Source organism: Galendromus occidentalis, unplaced genomic scaffold (genome assembly GCF_000255335.2).
Source record: "Galendromus occidentalis unplaced genomic scaffold, Mocc_1.1 scf7180000075883, whole genome shotgun sequence".
Lineage (NCBI taxonomy): Eukaryota > Metazoa > Arthropoda > Arachnida > Mesostigmata > Phytoseiidae > Galendromus > Galendromus occidentalis.
In genome coordinates, this window is record NW_003803873.1 from 81,217 (window position 1) to 97,143 (window position 15,927).

At 53.0% G+C, this 15,927-nt stretch overlaps 2 protein-coding genes across 2 annotated transcripts; both read right to left on the reverse strand.

Moving 5' to 3' along the window:
• On the reverse strand, window positions 1-3,850 carry Strip (striatin interacting protein). Its single transcript, XM_003738300.1, has 9 exons — window positions 3,663-3,850; window positions 3,137-3,331; window positions 2,729-2,965; window positions 2,349-2,606; window positions 1,956-2,200; window positions 1,644-1,838; window positions 1,354-1,515; window positions 459-1,254; window positions 1-370 (listed from the first exon to the last, which is right to left on the reverse strand). The coding sequence occupies exons 1-9, from the start codon at window positions 3,735-3,737 to the stop codon at window positions 89-91; spliced, it is 2,445 nt and encodes an 814-aa protein (XP_003738348.1). The 5' UTR covers window positions 3,738-3,850; the 3' UTR covers window positions 1-88.
• A 1,413-nt stretch (window positions 3,851-5,263) lies between these two features.
• LOC100897760 (transmembrane 7 superfamily member 3-like) lies at window positions 5,264-6,913 on the reverse strand. The gene has a single exon (XM_003738316.1). The coding sequence runs from the start codon at window positions 6,911-6,913 to the stop codon at window positions 5,264-5,266; it is 1,650 nt and encodes a 549-aa protein (XP_003738364.1).
• Between the last annotated feature and the right edge of the window lie 9,014 nt (window positions 6,914-15,927).

Here is a 15,927-nt window from a genome sequence, read left to right on the forward strand (position 1 = left end):
AGCCTCTTTCGTTTGTATTTCGACAAGCTGAGTCCGACAGAATTTATCGTCGGACAATCTTTGTATAGTATTAGCTTCGGACATGGATTTACAGGTTCGGGGATTCGAGCAATTTCTCCCATTCGATCGAGACGTCGTACACTTGGCATTTGAGCCAATAGCGATAATTTTCCTTGAAATCAGGAAGTAGCTCGAATTGCCGTCCCAGCACGGAGAGGAAGCAGTTGTCCACGGGGGTAATGTCCAGCAGAGGGTCTTTATCGGAGAAATCAAGAGCGTTAGCCAGGCCTTGGTTCTGGTTGCCGGGCAGCCGATCGTAACGGCGTCTGTGATAATCGTTGATGGCAGCCTGGAGCGAAAACTCTTCTCCCTGGAAGAAAGAGTTTCTTGTGTCATGAAGCGGATCGATTGGAAAAAAATCAATGGAACGAGCCATGGCATCTCAACAGCTCCCTCACCTGGAAATCCCACGGCCGCGCGTCGAGATCGCCTCCGTAAGCCCAGTCGTCACCTAGGCGATGGCGAACCTTCTGGTAGATAGCCGACATGGTCTTCATGTTGGTCTTTCGCCATTGACGGCCCAGGTACTTGGTCTGCATTTTCAGCAGCTTGAGGGCGTACAGTTGAAGCATTGCCTGACGCACCTTGAGGGCACGCTTGAGTATTGGGGCGCTCTTAAAGACGACAAGCATCATGACCCGCGAGTGTTTGTTTTTGGTAAGTTTGTTCAGAATTCTCAGAAGGTTGATACAGGCGAAGACGTTACGCCAGCAGTATAATTGCCCCGCCACTTCCGTGGAGCCTTCAAGCATCTCCGAAGTCAATTCTCCGGGGCTTTCTAAGATCACTCTAGGGAACTCGAACGCCAGGAGGGTATGTCTGGCGGCGGCGTAGGAAACAACGTTCTGGTTGAAGAATTTCAGTACAAGCGGGATGCAATTGGCAAACATCAGTTGTTGCGCGAGGTATTCAAACTGCAGGCAGTGCGAAATTTTGACGTGCTTCACGAGCAGAAGCAGAATCGCCGAAATCGCTTTGACCAGTATTTCTTTGTGTCGATTGATGTCCGCGGCCAACACGGTACTCTGAACGGTGGTCATGCAGTTCTCCACCGTGAGGTCGTGCGTTGGCAGCAAGTCCGCGAGAATGTTCACCGACTCCGTCTTCGCCTTCGACGTGGGAGCCGCAGCCAGAAGGATTTTCAACAGCGAGATCATATGCTGCGGCATGTGCGGCAGTAGAGCCTGGTAGAGTCTGGAAAAGATGAGGTGCCCTCATTGATCTATCGCAGGGACCTCTCTCCGGTTATGAGCTCAGTCCGAGTGACTCGGGGGACGGTCTTAATCTATTTACCTTTCGATAGGTGTGTCAGCCAAATCAATCGGATGGGTATACGGATGTCTTTCGATTTTCATTTCGAGCATGATCTGAACTTCGCTGAGAGGTGTGTATTTGTGCTTCTCGAGAATTCTGAGGCCCTCGTGTACGGGCTCGGGCAAGCCAGCAAGCGTGGTCCTATTTTGGCAAAGACTTAATTTTGTTCAACTTATTGCGACCCCATATGTATCTATCGACGCGAAAGGACCGATACAAGACTCAAGGGATAGAAGAAAGGAATCCGATGACATGATCAAAGGACTCACGTGTCGTTCGGAAGCTGGAATCCCACGAACTTCATACGAGCTTGAGCTAGGAAATTATCTATATCTCTCAGGGCAGCCTTCGGCTGCCATGGCAAACAGCGTCTCTCTTTGCTCTCAGGTGACGACTTAGATTTCGGTTCTTTTTCAACCGACTCTGAGTGCGCAATCTGAGTCTCGCCAACGACTAGAGGTTCTCTGGAAGGAACAGACGAACTCTATTAAAGAGGTCTTCGGAATAAACCAATGTCGTGAGAGCTTTCGGAACATTCAGGGGTCTGAAGACAACTTCGAGCTCTCTCAGGCTGAACATACGCGATTGGCTCGTCGGGAAGAACATCCGGCATTTCGGTCGGATCGATTTGATTTTCGACGTTGTTCGCAGCTTCTTGGTCATCCATTGAGCTCTGTTTGACGAGACTCTGCCGTTTGAACTGCATCCGGAAAGACTTGCGTTGTTGTTGAACTTCGATCATGTCGACGAGAGCTGCCGGGGGCGAAGCGGGACGCATCGTCCGCACGACATCGGTCGTGTCGGGTGGGCCGGGAGGCAGACCTTCCTGTGGAAACGTAGAACATCGTATTTCCGATGATCATTCAAGAATGGAGGACATGGAGGATATAGGTCCGTCCCGAGTACCCGCTACTGGATTCGATTTTTCGTCCTTCTTCTCCCCCTATTCCGTTTTAGGCCGGTGGCAAATGAACCTTTTCCCTAGCAGCCGCTCGGAGATTCTTCAAGTCTTCGATTCCTCCGAGCGAGAGGATGAGAGTTTTCCATAGGAGCAACAGAAGCTTCTTCACAGGGAAGTGTTGTGAAGTCCCGTTACAGAAAGCCGTTATCATTTTCAGAAGAATCACGGCCATGATCTCGTTGTTATCGAAGCTGCCGGACAATTCGTCACAGAAAGCTTTCTTCAGGGCGATTTCGTCCGCTGGACTCTCGGGTCCGATGTGGCGAAACACCTGGAAGAGCATAGACGGGATCCCGTAAGAAACTCGCGTGGTCTTAGAGCTCGAGTCCCACCGTCACCTGACACTGGTTTCTGATATAGCATGATGGAAGGGAAGTGTAGCGCAATACTCGCCTCGGTTATGGTGCACATGGTGGTCAGAATGTCTCGGAGTCTTCTTGAATCCCCCATGGCTACGTTGGGGGGCGATTTGGGGGGCGGTTTTTCTGCTTCCAGGCGCAGAAGCTGCACGAGGATCGGCCACGCCCCCAGGCGATACAGGAGCAAGCAGTTCTCCTGGATATTCGAAATCACCCGAGGTATCCGGTCGCACATGTCTGTGTCCTTGATCTCGTGCTCCGCCCAGGCGCCCTGTGAAAGGAGAAGGCCTCCGTCGGATCCGTTCGTTCGCAATATCCTGGCCCGAACGACTGGGATCATCCACTACGAGGCGGCACGAGCCTCGCCCCACGGATTGATCTGATTCGATGTTTCGAGGAATTCCCGAATTTATGGTGGAGGAGACGGCACACGATCACAAACCTGTGCCACGTAGAGAATCGCCCGAACGGCATCCTTGCGAACTTTCGGGTTTGCGCTTTCTGCGGCTTCGAGAAGTCGTCGGACAACAGAAACTTTCTTGTCCTGTTTCCAGCCGGTCGAAAATTCTTGAAACTTCTGAGCACATGACTGGAATTCATTCTTCTCGGAGTACGAATAAATTTCAGCGATCTCGAGCTGGAAAAAGATCACTGTCAATGAGTACGATATTTAAAAATTGACGGGCTGATTATCGGGGTGGGAAAAGGGGATTCTGGCGTGACATTCACGCGCTCCCGACCGGAAGAATCCTCAGGGACATGTCGCAAAATCGTTTGAGAGAGCTCGTCAGCTGTTTTCGGCGAGTCTCTCGGAGGGATGCTGGCCTCAGCTGCCGTGTCGACTTGGTCTGGCTCCGACCGAAATCTTCATGCGGACCTTTCCTAAGCGACGATATCACGCAGCGAGATGGTTTCGATGGAATTCATTAGAGCGCACCATCTATCTAAATTCATGAGAGTGCTCTAACCTCAAGAGTGTCCGCATCGGCGTACTGGAAGTCCAGGTCACCCAACTCGGGGCCTGCTCCATTACCCTGGTCCATCTGGTCGTCGGCGCTCACCGATTCCGGACCCAGATCATTCAATTCAACGGATCCTCGTTGGATATCACATACTCTTTAGCGAAATGCGTTCCCTTTGCAGCCGACTGGCCGTTGGATCTAGACTGCTGATCCGTACGGCCTGGTGGGAGCCACGATCCGCATCTGTCCGCTACTCGTTTGAAATGGAAGCGGCCCGACAGCTGTCAAAGTTGGGCAAGAGCCTTTCTAAACAAAATGAGCATTCCTACATGAGCGAAGAAACTTCAAGTTTCACGCACTCGAGGGATGGACCAATCGTAATATCTGAAAATTGGCACTCCAGCTCGATTTCGAAAAGATCATGATACGGTCATCATGATATTTTCCTCATTTGCTCAACAGGCCGGAAAACTCGCCTGGAGAGCCTTGTTCACGACGCCTTTTCCGCAAGACTTCCCGGAAATTCGCTTCCAAGAGGGTCTCCGGCTTCAGTACATCGTCGCCTTCGTCCAATTCCGTATCGTGGACACAGGTCCTCGACACACAAGTATTCGGGGCTTTTCAGAGCATCCAGATCTGAAAGACGTGACACTTGACCCACGACATGCTCGGCTCCAGAGGTTGAAACGTCTAGCGCACTGGGAACGGAGCGTATTTGTTTGGCGCGGTTCCCGCACAGTCACTCTCGTCGCGTGGAAGCCACACGACCAGGGAATGTCCATTCCCGATGACAGTATCCGGCAGGAGTTCGGCCAGGGTCCGACTCGCCGGCCGGTAGACAAACTTGTGCCACAGAATTGGGAGCATTTGTCTTCAATACTTGCGGCCCTTTGTCTCTCGCGCGGGCGATACGTTTCGCGTGATCGCAGGAGGGATGAAAACTTGGGGGAAAAAATATCAATGCATGAAAGAATAACGCTAGGTCTGTGAAATTTTATCCGCGTGAACGGCACACGTTTATTCGGTCAGAACAGCTCGGACGCAGATTAATTGAGTTTCACTTCGTGCGATTCCGCGATTTCCTCGGAAGCGCAGCCGGAATCTTAAGGCTAAACCGAGCCGACCTTAAACGTACAACCGCAGGAAGCATTTTCTCTCGCGGAAGAGCGAACTCAACATAGCCCGACCGGTGCGGCGGGAGGATCGATTGCGAATTCATTCTAAATCCGTGATACCTATCTCGATACATCCATAGCTGGCTGCGACGCTCTTCGAAAATACATCATGATTCATCGAATATATTTACAGAGAATATGACTTTTATCCACCCTGTACGTTTTCCCCTTCCGTCTCAGACGTTTTATCCCTCTACAGTTCCGCTTTGGAGTTCATAGAAATAAATTACGACTGGAGCTGCTAAGACAGCTCATCAGAAACTTCATCAACCGGGCTGAGCGCCGGAACGCTGCAACATCTTCGGTTAGCAGTCAGATCCGTTCGTCTCGGGACTTGAACATGAATCACAAGCTTTGGTTTGGGGCTCGCGCATCACGCGAGATCGAAATTCTCGAGCACTATTCATCCGTGTCAGCATTCGGATCTGATACCTAAATTAGGATGTTCCGTCCATGGAAAGTGCTGTAGCCAGGCGACGGTAATTCGTCGTCGTTGTCGTTCATGAGGAACGACGTGTCGTCGTACCGGCTAGCACAAGTGCAGATGAGACGTCCACGTTTTCTGCGCTTGAGGTAGCGCTTCAGCAGCTTGACCGGAGCCACTGGGAATTCTCGGTCCGTTTCGAGAGTATCCTTGTATTGGACAACGATACCGGTCAGCGAAAGGACGAGCCATATACAGATGAGAATGACGTCGATTACGGCGAACGGTACTTGATTGTGAGTATGGATGGATGTTGTTGCCTCGAAGCGGGCCCTGGCAACGTCGACAATCTTCGAGAAGGTCGAATGGAGGAAAACTCTGTCCACAGCGTACAGACTGCTGAAGGATCCGACGACGGCGGAGGCTACGATGCTCAGAAGCTGCGTGGTGGGTAGAAGCAGCGCGGTTATGCTCAACATCGTGCAAATCGTGACCGTTCGATAAGCGAACACAGACCTGAATATGAACAGATTTCCAACGGGCGTGAAGAAGAATATCGCCGTGATCAGAAGACCCAGCAGAAAACCAGAGGGGATCACGGCGATCACTGGGATCCCGAAAAAGAACCAAATGCCCAGGAATAGTGTTGCGACGGATGCGGCCAGGGCCACGCTCGCAACGGGGTCCATCAGGGGTTCGAACACCAGGAGGCTGAGCACGAACGCTGCCAAGGCGATCTGGGTCTTGAGGAAACGGTGTCCTGCAAGAGCCATGCACAATGCCATGGCGGTAAAAACGGCCAACGCTATCACCGAACCCGTCGATGTCCGGCATGCCGCCAAGAAAGGATAATCGCCGCAGCCCAGGGTCGCTACGGGCACGTAAGCGGCGGCGGTGGAGTACCCACTGCGATAGATCTGCGTGACGACCACGCCGTAAATCGCGCGATTCTGCGGATACGCGACGAAGATATTCCTCGTTTTCGGTGAATCCAGCGTGGCGTGGACTCTGGTCGCGTGTTTGCGAATCTTGTGGGCATCGCTCATCAGCTGCAGGGCCTTGTGGTAGTCCTCGTTGTGACCCATGTAGTAGAGATAGATTTCGTAACGGAGCGCGGAAAAACTCTCCTGGCAAGTGGCCTTGTCCGTGGCCAAGCTGCCTGCGCGGGCGTGCTGGAAGTCGATGCTGATCTCCGTTGGTGAGTAGAGATTCAGTCTGAGGTACGGGGCTACCCTCACAGGAAACTCCATGTTACAGCCGCCCGGAGTGGGGTCAACTTTGCTGTAACCGACCGCTATCAAGAGAACAGTCAAATTTCTGGAGGTCTGCTCGTTGATGAGGAACACTCTCGCGTCCGAGCACGGCCGGAGCAAACCGGCGTTCCGCGAGCTGTGACTGTTGTTGCCGCGGGGGTACTCGTCGTACGATAGCGTGACGTTGGCTCCGTACTTGGTGTGGGCTTGGAAGAGCACGAATGAAACTTCATCCGGGCATTCGGCTTCGACCGTTTGTTTCTCCCTCGGTCGCAAGACGACGGCCGTCGCCGGACTCCGGTTCGAATCGCTGATCTTGAATAGCACTTCGGCGCTTGCACCCGAAACCCACAAAACGAATGAAACTGTCACCAAAATCAATGCGGAACGGCTCCCCACTGCCATGTTTGTACCCGTATCTCTTATCTTCTGGATGGAAGTCTACCAGCGAGCTTTGTCTTCTTTTTGAGCACTCTCCAGTAGCAAAAGCGTCGACAACGACGGCGATGGCAGCGGGAGCAACACCATCGACCAGGGTACTCCTCACCACCTCCGGTTGCTGCGGCGGGGTGCTCGATTCAAGGAACAAACTCGTCCAGTTTGTTTGGGCGGCCATTTTTAAAGGTCACAAGCCGCTCGGCCAGAAAGGAGCGATGTCATCATAGAAGCTTTTCAGCTTCGTTCCTAATTTCCACAGCCGCTCTCGACTCGCTTCTTCCGCGGTGAGGGCAATCGGATCTTCTCGAATTAGCTCCGGAACTAGCAGAGCGATACCTGTTCCCACCAGAAACCCTGCGAGCTTGACCCGAATCCTTGGCTGTCAGAGCGCTCGGGGCCCGCGCTGTAGTTCCATTTGACACGTAATTCCGCCGGAACAGAACGAAGATACCCTCTGCATGCGAGAAACGTAATTTTTTGTTCGGCGGGATTGTTCCAGCAAGCTCAAGAGAGACCGTGATCGCGACAGCCGCGGGCGGTCATGCACGTAATGCTCCTAAGTGAGTAAGAAGTCGGATTCCTGGGGGCGTTGTGAAAGTCAGAGGCTTATTATCGGCGGAGTTCAAGCCTTTCGCGCTGCTACCGCGGAGCCAGACCGACGTGCTAGCCAGAGTTCCCTGAAAATCGTCTAACCTTCTCAATCCAGCTCTTAGCTATGACTGCCACCCGTGCGCTTGCTCCCGAATGAGTCGCGCCCCAGAGAGATCCGGAAATTTTCGTAGTAAAACTCCTGATCGTCTTGAGAGTAGCGCGTCGGATCGATTATTATCGACGCGCAGCCACGAGCCCGAAGCCTGACCTATATTGCATGTTAAGCGTTTTTCTCCTTTTTTGAACTTCATGCCGGTGAAATAAGTTTCAAGAATAAGCTAAGGCCATCAATCTGGACCAGCTGCCACGATTAGCTTGACCACCAATGATGAGGAATCTCGGCTCCGCTCCGCAAAGCACAGCCTGGAAGGGTGCTCAGGGGGTTGGGCGCCCGTCCATTGACGACCCTCCCGAGATGGGTTGAGGGATCCACCTGATGAGCGAACTCGCTGCTCGGGGCGACATTCTTGGCGGAAAAGCCTCGGTTGACGTTCACGGCGGAATTCGGGGATCCTCACGCTCATCTACCTACTCGCCATTTTGATGTATGCATTCGTCCGCCAGATCGATGTCTCGAGTGATGAGCGGCGATGTTGAACTCCGGCTTGTCGCTCTCGGGAGCTTCGACTCGAGGGATTCAACTTTCAGGTACGTACTCGAAATGAGCGATCCTGGGCGAAGATCGTCGAGGCTACTCCAGTAAGCTGCTTATCAGCATGATGAACAGTCTTATCGACTGATAAGACTTGATTATTGAGGCAAGTCTCGATCGGTCCTCGTCAATCGCCGAATATCTAAATCCCGATATCGCCGATTGATGCTTGCTACCGCGAAATCGCGGAGGACACGACCTCGGAGGCTCGCCCTTGTGAGAAGTACAACACGCGACGGATCGGATACCTCAACCAAGTTTCAGGGGGTAGCCCTGGAACTTGGTGGTTGTTTTCCCTCTGTGCTCTCGATCGCGGGAAAACCAGTTCCTTCGGATACATGAAGATCAACGACCGCATGCAAAGGAGAATATGTCAGCAAAAAGTCATTCAGACCCATGGCCGAGGTCGACGCCAGCGGGAACAATCGGTAGGGCACCTTAGATCGAAAAGACGGCGCGAAATCGATTAGCGCATCCCTGTAATAAGCCGTTTAAACGCTGGGTCGATGACGATCGACGCAGATCAGATTGATAGGCTTCTCCAGCGGAAAGACGAGGGCGGGGATGATTTGCAATCTTATCTCACGGGAGAAGAGGTTCAAACCTTCTTCCGATCGAAAATCTAGAGCGATTGAACGTTCCGCGGGAGAAGAGAGCTAACTAGCTCATCGAGGCCGACGGCAGGTGTTCTCGAACGCCGGAAAGATCGCCTCTCGAGGTGAAGCGGTCGCGTTTTCCCGTCTGCGGCCGGATCGAATGTGTGGAGAACCTCAATGGTGGAATGCGGTTCCCCAATCAGAATAGCGCAACCTTGAACTGCTCAATATGTATAACATTAGTCGTCGCTGATCACAGACCCGACTATTCGCTCGGCGATCTGAAATTCAGGCCGCAAAATGTCCGAAAATAGGTCGTCGCTCATTAGCTGTCCTCAAGACGACTGTGGGCTTGGACGAGTTCCAAGGAGTCTAATTCGGATAAGGGAACTTCACGAAGGGCACATCACGACAAGGACTCGACGGGATTCAGCTAAGCAGACTTTGCCAAACGCGAAACTTCTCCCTCACCCGAACGTCGATCGACCGCTTCATTATTCTGAGAGCGATTGCTGGAGGGATTATTCCTCGGGGTGCATGCTCACGATTAGAGTTTGTTTCGCTATTTCGTTGCGCACCTCTTTTCCTATAACGGGTATCAGCTACGGATTTACGAAGCTCCAGCTACCGGTGGATCGTATCACTGTCGAGTCTCTCTCTGTTGTGATGCCATTCATGAGATAATGATGTAAGACGCCGTTCGAGCTCTTGGTGATGTAATCATTCAAGGTCGATCAGACGACTGATGCCTTCTGTCTATCGGAAGTCTGAGAACCTCGTCAGATCCGGACCTTATCGCTAGGGCTGGGCACTGGTCGTGATCTTCGCCGACGATTCTCGGCGATATCTCCTGGCTCGCGCGGATAGCCCCGAGATCCTACACGCGTCGTCATGCGAGGCTCCGCGCTATCGCGCCTGAGCACAATTTCAAGGTGGACATCGTGGAACGTGGAACCAATTCTTCCAGTTCGCCCGGGAGAACTCCCACTACTGCATGGGATCCAGAGCTCGACAGGAGCTCTCGGTGTATCTGGCAAGCTTTCCCTCGCTCCGGATCCCACTCTGACGGCACGTCCCGGAATCGCTGGTTCCGTGGGGCCGTCGGCGTCCAGTTTAATCTCCGAGGCCGCGCTTATTGCACGTCGGATTCTTTCTTGCTGCTCGCACCGTTCCCCTTCCCGACAGATGCTCCTCGTCTCACTTGCTTTAACTCTCGTCCGCGGGACGATCTTTTAAAGGGAGCTTCTCGGAAACGCCCCATGCCTGAATGTCGTTCACCGACTCCTCATGGAGATGCGATTTACTCTTCTGAGAGTCCGAGTCCCCTCGAACCGGGATCGGAGGCGCGACCTTTTCATTCTTCCAGCTTGCTTCTTTTGTTTCTCATTTTGTGACAGGCCGAGCACTCCCTCGACGCTGGAGGACTGCCGTGGGCTGATGCTGCGGATGCCTTCGAGTCACATTTCTTCTCTGAAACGATGACTTCAAAACTACACTTCCCTATCCGGCGCATTGAGCGCCGAGTTTCAGTCCCCGAACTTGTACCTGTGGCTCTCGCAAAGACCGTTGGCACCGAGAAATTCTGAGCGTTCCCGAGAGCAACCAGTCTGCGTCTGATTTCGGGGCGTTTGATTCGGTTGTTGAGCTCCCCCCCTCGGAGCTTTGGGAAATCGGGAGTATCCCTCACGAGAGCTCGCGCTGGGTACCTGTATATGGAGACCGGGTATAAACCAGGACCATCGAATGATCTCCCGAGGAATAATCCCGCTCCCACTTTCAGGTCGCTAAATGATTGAGATCTTGCGAAATTCTCGCACCTCGTTCACAAAATCCACACGCTTGGACTTTCCCAATCATTGACGTCTGTCTAGCGTACTCAACGAGGACGGCCGAAATTCCCGATGCGATCTCTCATCGCCGACAGGGACAGACTCCGACTATACAGAATCTTTTGGGACAAGGGCAAAGCATACGGCAACCGAATTCGAGTTTTTCGACGGAGTTCGGGGACGGTGCCTCTTCAGTTTTCGCATGGCGGTGGATCTAGTGTTCCCTTTACGCCTTTGCTGTGGATACTCGACCCGCGATTTCCGCCTTGTGAGCGTGTCAGTGCGCGCGAGGGCGAGAGTTAGCGGCACTGAGGGAGAATCGGGTGAGGGGAACTTGCAGTGGTCCATACGCTTGCCCTTACCGGCTGGCCGTGTTTCCCTCGCCACACGGACGAACGACAACTTTGAGCTCCACCAGTTGGCAATCTCTTCTGTGTGGAGCGAAACGGAAGACTTACAGCAGACGCTTCCATTAGAACAGATCCCGGGTTTAGGCAATTATTCCCTGGAACTCCTGTCTACCGTGCACTAGACCGCAGCTGGGACCCGCAAAGCCGAAGCCGCTCGACGATCGCTGCCCGACGGGGATTCGATTGAAATCGACGCTTCTCTATCTGCCGCTTTCACAGAGTGCTTCAGTCAGTGAGAGAACGTGAAGTCGCCGGTGCTTGTGCTCTGGATTCTCCTGATCGAGAGTCGACGCTACCGTTGACCCGACAAAGCTTTTCAAGAGGGGCGCGCTCGACAGAGAGGTGAGTACTAACAGTCCCGGAGCAGTGTCTGTGTGTGAGTGTATGTCAACGTGTTCGAAGCATTGTTTCCGTGGAGTGTCCGCAGTGACCGGAGGACCCTTTGCGGAGAATCGCCGATTCCGCAATTTCGCTATCGACTCGACGAAAACTATTGTTACGATCCTAATCTGATAGACGGCTGGCTCAATCGAAGAGTCCACAGCTCTGTTCCCGAAAACTTAACGCTCACAGTCGTCGATGATGACGTCTGCTCATCTGCGACGCGAAGGCTTAAGCGGAACTCGGAGCTCTCTGTCACTTTCGAACGCTGCAGCGATCAGCTGATCGCGAGCCTAAGCGAGTCTCGATGACTGATGTAAGAGTAGATTATTCAAAAGCACTCGCCGCCGACTCTCTCAGAAATCCAATGATCATGAGACGTCAAGTGATGCTCTTGTTGTTTCCTAAAAAGCACACTCTCGGGTGCAGGAAGACAAGAAGGTTTCCGCGATAAAGCGCTCACAATCAGTCAAATGAGAATGTTATTAGGGCGAATGGAAGCGCGGCGAGCCGCCGATCGGAGGTTTCGTTCGCCATCGTAGCCGTCGGCGATCGGAACCCGAATTGCGGTGTCTTACTCAAGGGCTATTCGCTGAAACAGGCAAAGCTGCGTTACGATCTGACGTAACGAATCGACGGCCTGCGCCGCCGCCGCTCTGTTCACCGACTATTTTTATATCTACGTTTTCCTATGTGAGCTTGTTTCTGTTTGGATCCTCGCAAAATTTCCTGCGGGCTTCGTAATGCGTCGTGAATGAAATAGGTGTCCTGGGAAGCTTTGCGATACCGTAGTGATGGTGCTAACGATGACCGATAATAGAAATCCTCGTCCGGCACTGGCATCGCCGCGACATGGGTCCGCCGCAAAGCGGCCATTCCGCACACACTCTCGATTTCGAATGCCACGATTTGGACTATGCCGACTCCATCTCGGAAAAGAGCATGCGACGTCCACAAGATCATCATAGGGAAATCCTCCCAAGCGCTTCCAATTGTTCGTTTCCGCTTCTCGAAGAATTTAAAGTTTCTCCGGGGACAAAAATCGCGCTGACGTATGGATAGATGGCGGCGCAAACAGCTCGAGTTATGAACATTAATCGCCGGAACCTCGCTAGAGAGAAGGGTAAGCCCTGCCCGTCATTCTCTTCTCAAGATCGCAGCGGGGAAGCGAGAGATGAAGCCGCGTGGCGGAATTCTCCTCCGAAGCTTCATCCGATCGGAAACGCGAGCTCTCGGACTCGGGCTCGTTCTGCGAACTGTAGCGTGAATTAGTAACCAATATTTCCAGAAGAGATGCTATGCGCTAGCTCGACGACTATCCGGAAGCTCACCATTTTCGGATAGGGCGGTCTGGCCAGCTAGTCCTCCCGCGGCCTGACGGGGTTCTCGCGAGCCCGACTCGACTCGCACTATCAGGAATCGCCGCTCGCCACAGGGCGACGTGAGCCGCCAAGGAAACCAGCAGCCCTCGCGGACTAGAGGGGAGGCTTACTTGCCGCGAGCGTCCTCCTATGTAACCCGTCACGGTCATGGCGGGATTGCGATGACCTTTGTCAACGCGGAAATTTCACTCGCTTACGAAAGCCCCGCCCAAGGAATCGCTCTCATGCGTCGCTAGCTTGACACCCTCTTGCGATCGCTGTTCCTGTTTTCGGTCTTTAACGAGCCACAAGAGGTAGAGTGTGCTAGAGGCAGCAATTTTGTCTAGGATCATCCTTTTTTTTATAGTCATCGCCTCGTGCCCACCTGAGCCGCTCAGTCACGTGTCCCGTGGGGAATGTGGCCTTGATGCGCAAGGCTCTTCGAGAGGCATGGGATCGACGCTTGATGACTCTCATCGATAGAGGAAAATCGACGGGAGACCGAGCTCTGTGACACGAGAGTAGCGATTCACGCATGCCGGAAGGCAGTTCGGCTCCACGGAGGATTCCCTCTGATTCGCTTCTCTGATAATAATCCCATCGGACTGAACCCCACGGCAGAACTCAACGTCTCGGATGTCCCTGAGGAGGTGCTCTTGTTTCTCTGCATGGATCTGGAGAGCGAAACCACTCGGGAAGATCGTGGTCGAGACTCATGTATTTCCCGACGGCCGGAATCGAGCTCCAGCACTCCCTGCGGCTCCGCTCATCGGAATGGGAACAGCAACGCTCAGATTCTGCGCAGAATTCTGATACCTATCTATCATGTCTCCGTCTCATTCCGCCGTCCGGCGACTAGATTCCGAGGCTCTGTCGGATGCGAAAAATCCTTAGGTTCCCCACCGTTTCATAGGTCCACTCTGTCGACTCGCTTCCTCTGCTTCCAGCCTGAGCGAGTCATTTTGCCAACTCTCTCATTTTCTCGGAGCTAGAACTCGGTCTTGATGGCGCACTAGGTTGTGGAAGTGGATCCTACGCTGCTCTGATCCCTGAATAGTTTCTGCTTGAGTTCAGAACGGTGGAAGCCTAAGCCCTCTTGATCCCGGACTGAATACTTCACGGCCAATCGAATGAGCCTGATCAAATACTTGTGGGAAAAAGCCAATCCGGCCGTAATTACGAACTAGCGGCGGAACGGAGGGGAGCCACTCGGAACACAATTTTCTCGCCGCCGAGAATGTGACTGCGGTTTCCCTTCTCTCGGGCTTTGTCCAGCCGATGGAGTAGTTTTTGTACTTCGAGAGCTTTTCTACGTGATGTCGACCCCAGGAAATCCCGGTGTTTGACGGCGGATTCAATGAAAAAAAAACGAAGGGCGACACGGAAGATGCTCGGGAGAAACTCTTCTTTCCCTGTTTGCTCATCAAGAAGCATCAGCACTTCCTCTCAAGTGTTGGCCTCCAAAGCTCCGTTTCCTGGACCGAGCCTTTTATTAGGGTTCCAAGTTCCGACTGGAGGAGCAGGCTCAGCGATGGTCCAGACGCCCAGACAAGCTGCTCCTCGGTGCTCTCGAGCGGCTCTGAAGGCCTTCTGTCCGCGCCAATGTTTGATCCCTGAACTCACTCTCGCGTCGATCTTGGTTCTGCTTCCGAGAACGGTAGCGACGAAGCAGACGACTTTCCTCCTTCCTCGAGTGAAAACTTTGCCTGAATTCATCTGCCGATCTTCGGACCTTCTGCTGGATTATGAAAGTGAGACGAACGATGCAAAGTCGATATCCGACACTGCTCTGATGGTCGCTTGAGTCTCTCGGCAGGATTCTGCCTGTTGATGGCTCATGATGTCCCCGACCAGAGGTCAAGTTCGCAGTAGAAATTTCACCAACATCTTCCCGAATCGAGGAGTCCATTGCAGATCAGCGAGTCGGATTTTTTCGGCATCTATTTTCTCGGAGCGAAGAGCGATACCTTCGGCCTTCCCGGTTTCCTGCTTCTGGTTGATGCGCGGAATATACGCGGATTCTGATGCCCCCGGCCAGAGCCCAAACTTGCCGCAGTCGGTGCAATTCGACTCCCAGAAAAAAGAATCGGCTCGATACGAAGGAGGGTAGCCCTGATTTGCGGAATCCCTCAACGAGTTGAACTCGATAGGTAACTTGATGTTCATCTGATTGGCGTCGATCACGAGATCAAATTCAAGAGCGATCGCGCGACTAAGCTCTCGAAAATTTTCATCCTGGAAGTGACTCAAGATAAGATGATTACAAAACCTAATTCGAATCGATTGCTCCATATCTCGAGACCTTTGGAATTGGAATCCTGGAAAAGTGTCACCGTTCGTACCGGTGACAAACGACAATGGCAGCCTGAGATCCTAGGCTCGGTGAGCTACCACATCCACAGAATCGGTGACCGTCAGCCTCAACCTTAATCATTGCCATTGAAACTGATGGCGACCTTTGACGTTCAAATGTTCCAATCAAAATTCGTCTATTTCAAAGCGCGGCGATTCCGACTGGATCGCCGCGTGACCAAGGGTGGATGGACCCGGGCTGCATCGAGGTAAATCGGCTCCTCCCCCAATATGGCGTTCGGACTAACTAGCCATTCGGAGCACGAAATGTGAGAGATGAAGGGACTGAGCGGAAGACCACAAGTCCGGCAAACCCGGCTCGGAGTCAGATGGTGTCCGCAATCTATTCGGTCTACGGACAGTGCGGCCCATGTCTCGGTCTCCAAAAACTATCCCAGAAGAATTCGTGGCGTCAATCGAGTATGATGCCCACTTTTTGGACCGTGGAGCGTCACGGGACGGCTCCAAAACTCGCATCGCCCGGGTCAGGACGGGAAGTCCTCGCTGGGCCCACGGTGTACTTCCGTCCTACACAAACGCTTGTCAGCAGATGCAATAGAAATCCTTGCCTGAGCCCCGCAGCCAGAAGCTTAAAGAGCGATCGAATCTCTCGGAAGCTCAGGTCAGCATGTTAGTTTCCCGGAATCCCTGCCGGGTGCACGGCCGCGGCTTAACGGACAGTTTCCGTATCCGAACCGAAGAGCAGGCGAAACCATATATGACCCATGCGGCCGGCATGCGAGCATGCG

Excerpts from the sequence above, each read along its gene's own strand:
- Strip (XM_003738300.1), bottom strand. The coding sequence starts at position 3,737 with ATGGACCAGGGTAATGGAGCAGGCCCCGAGTTGGGTGACCTGGACTTC. Across the intron at positions 2,607-2,728 it reads CCATGTGCACCATAACCGAG|GTGTTTCGCCACATCGGACC; the intron begins GCGAGTATTGCG and ends ATGCTCTTCCAG. Across the intron at positions 1,516-1,643 it reads TTCCAGCTTCCGAACGACAC|GACCACGCTTGCTGGCTTGC; the intron begins GTGAGTCCTTTG and ends TTGCCAAAATAG.
- LOC100897760 (XM_003738316.1), bottom strand. The coding sequence starts at position 6,913 with ATGGCAGTGGGGAGCCGTTCCGCATTGATTTTGGTGACAGTTTCATTC.